Source organism: Carica papaya, chromosome 9 (assembly GCF_054855325.1).
Source record: "Carica papaya isolate Zhongbai chromosome 9, ASM5485532v1, whole genome shotgun sequence".
In the NCBI taxonomy this organism is placed as follows: Eukaryota; Viridiplantae; Streptophyta; class Magnoliopsida; order Brassicales; family Caricaceae; genus Carica; species Carica papaya.
The window spans coordinates 7,918,236-7,930,190 of NC_142317.1; the positions used below are offsets into that span (position 1 = coordinate 7,918,236).

Here is an 11,955-nt window from a genome sequence, read left to right on the forward strand (position 1 = left end):
TGTAGGTACCGTAAGCGCATTTTAGTTCCTGAAAAAAAATTCAGGGAACCGAGGGACTGCCCGTAGGTGCAGTGAAAATCCTGTTTTCAGCTTTGAATCAAGTAAGGACCCCTCACCCTATTTCCTATCATGGGATTAAAGTCTAATAAATGATAAAACTATATTTATACGAATTAAAGAGATATACATAATTATTACGGGTGCTAATGGAGCCCGAACCGGACATATTTCTCTATCAAGTTCCTGTTTAATTTATTTTACAGTCTAAATCAAGTATGGTACGTGATTTATTTATTCTATAATTTTGAATGCATGAATCACTGTTTACTTCATTATAGCTTGATTTTGTGAATCTGATGATATACTTGCCTTGTTGGATGCTTGTTACTTGTTTAAGTATTTATGTTTATGTGAGAAACGAAAAACTAAGAAAAAAGTAAAAAAGTTATGTGAATTGATAGATGGATAAGTTGACAGCCTCACTAGATATCCTGAGAGATGGTGGACGGACCGAGTCTATAGAGAATCCTACCGAGAACGTTGTCTTATACCGGACATGGTATGGAGACTTTAAATGTTTTGGCGCTCATACCGGACGAGGTATGGGGACGGCTCGCTTCACCCTCATACCGGACGGGGTATTGAGGTTTATTGTTTGGGACCCCTATGGATCCCCACGGATACTAATAGGCTGATAAAAAGGGGGTAACTATTTTTTTATTATTGAAATATAAAAGTATGACATGTACTATGATACAGACTATGTATGAATTTATGATATTTATGATGTTATTGTTTTCATGAGTCGTCTTTATAAATCCCACTAAGGTAAGTGGACAGTAAATGGTTTGATTATTGATAAATAAATTTACTTAAAACTTATGCTCCATTGGTTGTTTTTGGTTTTCTACCAACCTTTACTTCTGTGACAGTGATATAGTGTGATGTCTTTACTGGACTAGTGGAGCTCATTCCTTACTTAACCATTTCATATCAGGAGGACTTGGTTCCCGAGCCCGATCTACAAGAAGACGGTGAGTAGTTATCTAGATGTTTATTAGTTTCTTTTATAGTCTTTTGTTTCCAGTATTTTCCTTTAGATGAATTATTTTTCGGTATTGTTAATACGTTTAAGTTATTGTGTAAGGGATATTAACCAGAATCTTTTATTTCGCTTTCGCACTTATATTCTTTATATACATTTCTTTTTTAAATTTCTGGGGTCGTTACACCCATACCCCGTTCGGTATGAGTGTCAATTTACCAAACCTCAATACTCCATTCGGTATGAGCGTCATATTATCAAGTTTTTATACCATGTCCGGTATGAGACAACGTTCACGGTAGGGTTCCTTATGTATCTGGTCCGTCCACCATCTCCCAGGATATTCAGTAAAGCTACTGTTTTATCTATTCATTTCATCACACAATTTTTACCATTTAACCTTCATTTTTTTTCCAATTCAGCAGTAACACATAGAATGAACCATACATACGTTCAAAGCCATAAAATCAATTAATAAGGTACTACCATATATTTAAATTGTAAAACAATCAATAAAGCAACATTAGAGAATTTTCGGTTCTGTCTCCATTAACAATCAATAATTAATTATGCATATTTTCTAAATTCACACAAATATTGTATTATCATATATTTAGACTTCAATTCTATAATAGAAAATAAGGTGAGGAATCCTTACTTGATTTGATGCCCGAAAAACTAAGCTGTTCGACTGCGCCTACGAGTGATTCTTATGTTCCCTAAATTTTTTTCTGGGAATTAAAACGCGTTAATAGTACCTACAAATATCCCAAACAAACTCAAAATTAGTCATAGGGCCCACTTGGCCAATTTTAGAATTCCGACACGACGACTTCGTTGTGCTTTGATGACGGTGTTTCTGTCCACGGCGGCAGTCCGCCTCAGATCGGCTGTTTTCTACCATTTTTTACCGAATTTGACCTATTCTGATCGATCCCTAAGAGAAAACACGTTAAAGGGCATCAATTGGCCGAAAAAATACAAAAAATTGAAACTCATCGGCAGCGGGGCTCTCCGGTGCAGCGGCTGCTTCGGCTCATGTTGCGGTTGGGTGTTTTGCTCTGATCAACCTGTAGAGAAGGAAACGATGATCACAATGGTGGAAAAATTACGCATAACAGAAATCGGGTAGGTTCTCATTGGAGGCGTTTTGTGGAATTTCCTGCAGCGATGCCGCCTGACTTTGCCCACATTTTTCAGCCAATTACCCGGTCTTTTTACTCTGATTTGGCCATGAGTGTGTTTAAAATTGAATTTCGAGCAAGTTTTTTTTTTTTTTACTTTTTTTGGTGGTCGGAAAGGGCTCCGGTGCGGCGACGGGTGGCGGCAGTCTCCTTCCCGGCGACCAGGTCTTCTTCTCCGGTAAGGGGGTTTGACGTCTAGGGTTAGGGTTTGGTGCGAATAGGGATTATTTATATCCGTCCGCTTTTATCTAGACTGTCCATCGCATTTAATATGGACCGTTCGATCGTAATTAAATAGGAAGTGAATCTGGGCTGTCCATCGTGATCTAATTTGGACCGTCCGATCGCGTTCAAATCTGACTGTCCGATCGCATTCAAATCTGACCGTCTGATTGCGTTTGGGGAGAGAACGCATCTGGGTTGTTCGATCGCAGGCACATTGATCTCCCGCGTGGTACCGCATCAGCGTCTGCTGCCACGCAGCACGTCCTGATTCATCGGGCCAGCTGACCGGACGTCTGACGTGGCGAAACTTCTCTAAATTATATTTTGACCACTGATTTTTTATTTTTCTTTCAAAAATACCCCCATAACCCAGATTTTCACTCATTTTCTCCAATTTCAATTTAATCCTCCATCAATTTTATTTCAATTTTTACTCTAAATAAATAAAGAAAATTGAAAAATTATTTTATTATATTTATAATAAAATCCTAAATTATAAAATAAAAAAAAAAACTAATTTAGGGTGTTACACAATTATCTCAATTCTAATTTTAATTTGATATTTAAAATTTAACTTTTACTTAAAATAAAATTACTATATATATTATAATATAGTTGAAATAAACAAAATGACGATTTGTGAATGCAACGTATAAAGCCCAAACATAAAATTAAGCCAGCAAAAATGAGTTGTGGCATTCTGATGCGGAATACAAGATTAACCAATATGATCAAAAACTCTAATATACAATTTAACATAAAAATATAATCCCTAAACAAATAATATATTCTTAATCCACAGTCAACCTGTGATTAATAAACAACGTAATTTCGATAAATGAATTGATTAAAATTTTACAATAAATATTTTGATAAGTTAAAATTAATTTAATAAAACAGATTGATGAAAATATCAGAAGTTATTTTGATAAGTAAACATTAATTCTCTACTCAACAAGAATATTGAAGAAACCTTCCCGAAAGAGCAACTTAGCCAACGACTAATTAAAGGTAAAAACTTAATTTTATTGATCTTAAACTTCAATGACTACAACATAAGGAGTTAGACATTTATATAGGCCTAAGCCTTACTAGTTATACTTGAATTCAAAAACTAAATCCTATAATAACTTCAATAACACTATTATCTAATTGATTATTCAAATAAAAATTATAAGAAGTATAAATATAATTAAATAAAAAATCTTATCTCTTAAAAAATAGTGGTGTTGTGGCTGAATTACTCATGTAGTCTTGAACTTGATTTTGATCTTGAATATTTAATTAATTATTTTTGTAAAAATAAAGTTAAAGATGATTTAAATGGTTTTTCAACTGTAGTATAAATTTAACATTGTCTATAAGAAAATTAAAGATAAGAATTCGGTTAGGAATATGAATTCTTTCTCATTTTAGTTTCATTTATCTTTTATGATTCAAACTCCTTTAAATTGATTAATTTATTGAAGTAGAAAATTCTATTAAACTCTAAAATGCCAATCCGATTCCAACATCCATGCTGCGGCAATTCCTAGTCTTGAACCGACTTTTGAAAAGATAAAATTTTGATTCCCTTGAGTTGTCCCATTTTCTTGTATTACTTTCCTTATCTTATTTCTTTATAACTAATGTTGATGAGATGTTTTGACTAAATAAATAATTTTATAAATCAAACTTAGCTTATTTATAAAATGATAATTTTTAAATAATGTTAAAATGTTATATTGTATATAAAGTTAGAGATATTCACTCAAATTATTTAATTTTTATAATAAAGTGCATTAGTTAGAAATTGATTTGTATATAAGGTCAGTTGTCATGATATGTATATAAAATTTATACTCTACCATCATAATCTTAGGATATATTTAGAAATAATTAAAATATAATATATATATATATATATGATAATTATGAATATCAGTGATAATTAAAAACTAAAACTATAAATTAGCTACAAAGTGAGAAATAAAGCAAACAACGAAGATAATTTTTTTATTAAGTAGGCTTAGTGTATTTATTAAATAAATTTTATGTTTGAATCAATCATTATATTTTAATTAAAATTTCTTACTAGTTTACTTTTAATCGTCGATCTCCTTTAATTTAGTATGATACTATTATTATTATTTTTGGTTCTTTCACGAATAACTTGATTGGCCCAATAAAAAACTAACAATATAACTTTAGGCCTTGGATTTAAATTTAAAAATATGTTACAATATTTGCAATTATTTTAAATTCATCAATCCTGATTTAAGATTAAAAAGTATATATATATATAAAAAAAAAAGCAACAATAAAAAGTGAACCTCTATCTTAACTTGTTTTCTCAATATCTTTTTATATCAACAAAGAACAAAAAGGGAAAAATTCAAATTAAAAAAACACAAGAAAATGATATTATTATACAACCAAATTTACTATATATCTTCTAAAATAATAAAAATAAAATTCATTATAATCCTTTATTCATGTTGGTTTTTTTTTTTTTAATTTTTATTGGTATTTATCATATAAAACTTTATTTTTGTATATTAATTATTAAATAATTTTCAAAATTATAATAAGTTAACTTTGATACTATATTACACTACCATAAATTAACATACATAATCAATATAAAATTTTAATATATTTTTTTTTATAATTAGTACTTAAAATGTAGAATATTTGTAACTCTGAATAGAAGTTATAATAAATATAACACAAAGTAAAATAATTTATGAAATTAAGAACGATTATAATTTATGTTGAGAGTTGGTATATAATATTAGAAAAAGCTAAACAAAAGTATCAAGGACATCATAATGGTTGGCAAGAAGAGACACCGCGTGGGCTCCACTGCCAGCTAAGATGGTTGAAGTTGAAATAATGGCTCCCTGTCAAAATATTTAACAGTAAAAATGGTTTGGATTTAATCCATTTCGAATTCGTATTTTTATAGGAACAATTGTGAATTAAATATAATGAAATCCACTTTGAATTTGTACTATCGTTATTTTTTGCTTTACTAAATTCAAGTTCATATTTCATAAAAAAAATAAATATAGTAAAATTTATTTCCAATTTATTATATTATTATTTTTGCTATATTGAACTTGTCCTCTTGTCATTTTACTCTTTTTTTTTTTTAAAAAAAAAAAAAACCAAAAATTTATCTTTATTTTTTTTACATGGGTTATTTTATGGTTTAAATATTAATTTTGGAATCACAAAACAACTCTATTTATTAATTCAAAGATAATTAAGTGCAAACACTATTAATATTCTTTACATGCTGATATTAAATTCGAGTGAATTAAAACTCGTTTTTTTATGCACTTAATTTTAATAATACCACGAGTACAATATAGATACATACAAGTTTAGTAACGTTACATAAAGATGAAACGTATATATCTTAATAGTTTTTCAAATTTGAACCACACACACATCAAAGTAAATGGCTACTTGTGATAGACAGTAAAGTAAGAACAAAGTGGTAAGCCCTAAGCAACAAACAAAAAAGCACTTACAACTCAGAAGCCGACACCAAACGAAGAGGCTGAACTGGTGGGCCACCGCCTTCCCACTATCACCACTCTCTTACATATCACTCGTACTAGTAGTATAGTAGAGTATTATTTTCTCTACATATTCTCTTCTTTCTTTCCTTCTTCTCTCTCCATCTATCCTTTCTCACACTCTCCAATACCACTAACTCCCTAACCTCTTCTCTCTGTTCCCTCTATGGTGATTTTAACAGCTCTTGCTGGTCACCATTGTTGAGCTGAACTCTATTTCTATCTCCAAGACTCGTTCATTCTTGATTTAATCATGGCTCTTCTTGTGATTGCAGTGCTCATTTTGGCTATGACCGGCCATTCAAGTAAGCTCCTGCAACACATTTCTCTCTTTCCGGTTTTTGTACTAATGATTTTTGTGTTTCTGTAAACATGGATCTCTTTTCTGTTTTCTTTCCCTTTTTGTTCTCTGCTAACTCTGTCTTGCAGAACTCTTTGATAGCTATATTTAATTTTTTTTTTTTGAAAAATAAATCTTAACTTGCTGAGACTTGTCTATTCTTCTATTTTCCCATCTTAGCTGTTGTGGGTTTGAAGACATTCATTCTCCTCTTCCTCTCATATCACTTGCTTTGAGAATATTACATGACACTGTTAAGCTCTTTCGTTACTCTTTTTTTTTTTTTTTTTTCCTTTTTTGAGTCTTCTGTTGTTCTTTCTCAGTACGCCCTTTGGGGGGAGTCTTATGAGGGTTTTACAGTGGTTCCTTCAGTCATCACTAATTTCTTTCCAGATTTTGCTTCTTGTTTCTTAGCTTTCAAACAGCACGAGTTTTCAACAAGAGCTAGATTTATGTATAATCAAGGACTGTATTTGATTTTTTTTTTTGCTAAAGTAGAGTCCAATGGCGATTTCCAGCTCTGTTTTCCCTCAGCAGTAATTTTAAGACCTATATATATAATAAGCTTATTTCTTCGTTTATTTGTGTGGGGATTTTTGGTTGGTAGGTGCCGCATGGTGTGTTTGCAAGGAAGGTGCTGATCCAGTGTTGCAGAAGACATTGGACTATGCCTGTGGAGCTGGGGCTGACTGTGGCCCTATCCATTCAAATGGAGGTTGCTTCAACCCCAACACGGTTAGGGCTCATTGCAATTATGCTGTAAACAGCTATTTCCAAAAGAAGGGACAAGCTCCGGGATCTTGTGATTTTGCTGGAACAGCAACCCTTTCTGCATCCGATCCCAGTGAGCCAACCTCCTCTTCAGCAATTTTTTGAGTTCTTCCATCTATATGTACTAATTAAAAATGAGGAGGCTGAACAAAATGATCTTTAACTAACCATTTTTACCTTTTTCTTCTTGGTGACTCATTGCAGGTTACTCAGGCTGTGCTTACCCTGCTAGCGCCAGGTATGCTTCAAATGGTTTTTGTCTGTAGTATTTTGTCTTGTTCTTAAAATGTCCTTACTTTACCATTGCTTCACTTGCTTTCAAATTTCTGAATTCAACGTGGTACCAGGTCTGACAGTCTTCAAGAGAGAGTCCCCTTTTTTTTTTAACAAAAAGAGTTCTCCTAATATTTTAGTTTTAGAGAAGTTTCGCCTGCATTAGGCTTTTTGTTAACAACACGAATTAAATGGTTCAACTAATCCCAGGCTCTCTCTCTCTCTCTCTCATGAGAAAAATTTGAAAAAGCTGCTTCACTGTGAACTGTGAAGTGATTCCCAGCTAGTAACATATTAAATTATTTTCTAATCTTGACAAATATACCTTTATATTATTTTTTTTTATAGATCTAACTATTTCTCAACAACAAATTAATAATATCTTCATGTTTTCTGTAGATTTAATTGTCGTTTTTTAACTTTTCTATAATACATTCATAAAGTCATTTCCTTATCTCTTTTTCTTTTGTCATTTATTTGAGTTGTTTCCTTGTCTAATCTTTGTTTTTGTCACACAAAAAAACACGAATTGGCAAACATGAGGGAGAGTTGACTATAATTCTTTTGTTCTTGTATTTATTGTGATCTTTTGATGCATTATGAAGGATAGAGGATGCTTTTGTCACTATAACAAAGAGCAGTTCTATTTGTCTGGCAAACGCACAAAGACCACACATTTTTTACCCCCCAATCAACTATTTCATTTTCCCATTCAGGAACACAAATTGCATTCATTTGTTGATTTGTGAAATAAATGAGTGCGAGGTTCTTGTGTGTGTGTGCTTAATGGGAAACTGTCACTGCTCTTGAAAATAGTAGCTTCTGAACAGGAATAGGCTTAAACTAAGAAGGAATGTTACTCTTTCATAAGAAAAATCGAACTAAAGGGTTTAGTTTTATTTTGGCAGCCCCCAAGGAGCATCATAATCTCAGAAAAGTTAGGTTTTGTAAATGACTTTTTGAAACACAATTTCAGAATATAAGAAGCTTTCTGCCCTGCATAAAATCTAGTTGAATTTTAATTTCTTCATGCAAAAAATATCTTGCGAAAGAGATTTTCAGAGATTTTCCTTTAGGCAATTATATATTTTCGAGATATATATTGAAAAAGTACATTTTATGAGTATCAAACGTGCATTTTATGAGGAAGTTGAAAGATAACCCGGGATGAAATAACTTTTCAGCCTCAGCCGTACGAGTATTGCATGTATAATAATTTAATCAGCCAGTAAGGAAAGCCAAAATTTGATTTTTTTCAAATATTAGGGGGAAGGCAGGTTTTGGATAAAGACACTGTAGATTCAATAGATCAGCGTGGTAAAGTTTCGGCTGAGCTAAATTCTTTTGAAAAGAATGTCTCCTTTGGGTCCCAAATCATGACTTTATCTTGGATCAAGACCAGAGTCTAAAAGGTCTTGGCTATGTTAAAAGCTTGTGGCTGGAAGGAATACTTTTATTAAAAGGAACATGCCTAACAGTAAGTAGTTCAAGATTTTTCCTGAATTATGATTTGCCAATGCTACTGTGTATAAGAATAGGCAAAATAATAGCAAATTTCTAGACATGATTAGAAATTATGAAGATCCTAGAGTATAAGAATATAAAAAAAAAATTTGGTAGAAAGATCATCTAGTATGAACCTGATGTTGGGTCCCAAGTAGAGGATAATTTTGCATTTGGCTGGCTCACTGAAATTCCTTAGCCTTAGAGACCTTTTCTTAACTTGAATTTTTAAATAAAAAATTGATGTGATGGGCATCTTTTCTTTTTGGAAGAAAAGATAGCTTTCAGAAGGAATTTGAGTCTTATCACTATTTTCCCCTGACACGCTTTATACCTTGAAATATTCTTGAACCTCTAACCCATTGCTGTTGGCATGTAAAATTTATTAACAAATATAATTAGTGAACCAAGGCTAGTACATATTCCTTTTTCTATTTAATCTACAAAACTATATTCTCAACTCATCCTTTGGTTAAACAACACGTATTATAATGTTTTAACGGTAAACTACCATTTTTAAAACCTAGCTATGCTAAAATGCTTAGTTTTTCAAAAAAAAAATTTATAATTGCTGCTGTTTTCATGGTAAATTCTATTATTAATTTGGACCATATTGTAGTTGCATCATGATGCAATTCCTAACTCATGGTATACTTGGTATAGTCTGGGACATTTCGCTTTCATTAAAGATGCTGCAATTATTGGACTTTGATGCCTTTTCTTTCTATTAAGGTTAAAATGGTATTTTACTGAAGATTTTCAAGATTAGCATCTGATAAAAAGTTGACATTTTCCTTTCCTTTTCTCTCTCTTTTCCTTCCATATTAACATTCTCTATACCACACACCTTCTTTTGAGAATCTATACCCTATACCTGTTATGACAAGAAGGGTTTAGTATTTTGGAGTATTAAGTTTATTTTATATTTTTCACAATGTCACTGTCCAAAGATGAAAGTCATTGACACAGATGCTTTTGTTTTTATTTCAAAAGGAAAAGGAAAGAAAAGTGTATGCATTTTTTACTTTTAATTTTTATGTTTAGGCGGTAGATAGATATTAATTGGTTGGGTTATGATGAAAGTAATTGTTTTTCTTTTTGAGAAAAAGAAAACATGCACATATTTTTCACCTCTTGGAAAAAAATCTTTTACCCACTAAAACTGTAACTTGCCCCCCAAAGTAAGAAACTTACGAAAAAAAAAAAAATAGCCAAGGTGGAGGGAAGAGAAGCGTTTAACTTTAACAATAAAGTTTTTGTTTCATTTGCATGGTGGGGCGAGTGCTTTGGTTGTTTTTGATACTTGGAGCCTCCATAAGAGAGATGAGGTGGACAAATACATAGAGATATGAGCCAGCTTTTTGAAATTTTAGATACCTCGAGTTTTGTGCATGTTTAGTCCTCTCCAGACTAGAAACTTCAACACATGTTTTATACGAGCTTGAAATATAAAGATATTTTTTAGATGATGACAAACAGTGATGTTATTTACCACTGTCAATCTCCTGTAACGTTTGGTTCATCTGAGGTAAAATTCCTTCATAATTATCCACCTTTGGATTCTCTGAAAAAAATCACAGCCCTTAAAAAATAAAATAATATATTTTTTAATCTTCTCTCCCTTACAGCTTTGACATTTTTATGTGGCTGCTTCTTCTTCCCAAGATTGCATATGAGTACTGTCAGATAAATCTTTTTTACTTGTCTGTTAAAGCACCTGGTTGTAGCTTTGAATAACAACTTACGAATATCAAGTTGGAAAATCATATTGGTTAAGTGACTTAAGCCGCTTTGAGTGACTTGAGAATGAAACTCCTGACCAGTGTGGTTAGTGTTATAGTGATCTTTAACAAGTCTGATCTTCAAAGACAAACAAAAATCAGAAATTGACAATTTAAGGTCATGTTTGGAACAAATAAACAATTTTTTGAAATATATTTGGAAATCTGTACTTGAATTAGGAGAATGAAATTATTTAAATTTCAGACGAAATTCCTTTGGAGGTAATTTTTTGTCATTTTATAGGTTTTTTATCCTCTCCTAGTTGAATTAAATGTGTATTTTAGTTTAATTTGACAAAAAATTGTCATTTGGTTCAATCATAACCTAAGTTGCCGCTCTAAAAGTCATAGCAAATTTCTTTTCTGTTAACCCTGCAAGTGCGATTTCAGCCCCTTTGGGACATAGCAAACTAATGTTTGAGTTCAAGTTGTTTCTGGCTCTGAGCAGTATCATGCCCGTCATAATTATCCTTTTACCAAATGAAAATGCAATTCGTATTACATTCTGAACGAGGTGATGTTTATTTTATGAATAACATACAACCTTTAGTCTTTTTGAATTCATGGATAGATTCTTAATTGCAACTGGTGGCTTTCAACTTTGATGTGTTGTTTTCCTGAACTTCTATGTGTTCATGTATTTCAATTTTCTGTAATAGTTTGGTGACTCTCGCTTTTCTTTTGTTGGTTCAGTGCGGCAGGCACTCCTATCACCACTACAAACCCATCTACAACCACTAATCCATCGACCACTAATCCAACCAACGGCGTGAATCCAACCAACAATACTCCATTCTCGGCAACACCCACTGGAGTATTGGGAGGAGTTGGCAATGGCTTAGGCCCTTCCGGCATCAACACAGATTATAGCGATGGTGTTAGGCTTCACATCTCTAGCTTGCTCTCCGTTCTCGCAATCCTCTTCTTCTCTGCCTCAATGCTCTTCTGGAGTTGAGTAACAAAAATAGTAGCAGGAAGTAGTGTTTGTTGGTGTGGTGGGGCATTGTGGCAAGTGGTAATGCTGGAAATTCCATTCTGCACAGATGGATATGCATGTGATTCTAGTGCTATATGTTTATCTAAAGGACATGCTCTTGTTTTGTATCTTTCTGGTTCTTTGTCTGGAAAAGATTCGAGTTTTAAATTTCTTTTAGTGGTTTTTTGTGGTAGCTGATGAAGTTCTAATTTCCAGCTCTGTACCTTTTTTATGTACATCACTAGATCTAAATAGCAGTAATTTATTAATTTTATGGAAATTTGGCAACAA

At 32.3% G+C, this 11,955-nt stretch overlaps 1 protein-coding gene across 1 annotated transcript; it reads left to right on the top strand.

Annotated features, from left to right (window-relative positions):
• Positions 1 to 6,076: 6,076 nt before the first annotated feature.
• On the top strand, positions 6,077 to 11,955 carry LOC110811145 (PLASMODESMATA CALLOSE-BINDING PROTEIN 3-like). The gene is made up of 4 exons (XM_022037551.2): positions 6,077 to 6,325; positions 6,968 to 7,204; positions 7,336 to 7,369; positions 11,382 to 11,955. Exons 1-4 carry the CDS (start codon positions 6,274 to 6,276, stop codon positions 11,641 to 11,643), a joined length of 585 nt encoding a protein of 194 aa, XP_021893243.1. The 5' UTR covers positions 6,077 to 6,273; the 3' UTR covers positions 11,644 to 11,955.

Bases quoted from the DNA above. Each gene is read 5' to 3' on its own strand.
- LOC110811145 (XM_022037551.2), top strand. From the start codon at position 6,274: ATGGCTCTTCTTGTGATTGCAGTGCTCATTTTGGCTATGACCGGCCAT. The intron at 6,326-6,967 runs GTAAGCTCCTGC...TTTGGTTGGTAG, and splicing joins GGCTATGACCGGCCATTCAA to GTGCCGCATGGTGTGTTTGC. The intron at 7,370-11,381 runs GTATGCTTCAAA...TTGTTGGTTCAG, and splicing joins GCTTACCCTGCTAGCGCCAG to TGCGGCAGGCACTCCTATCA.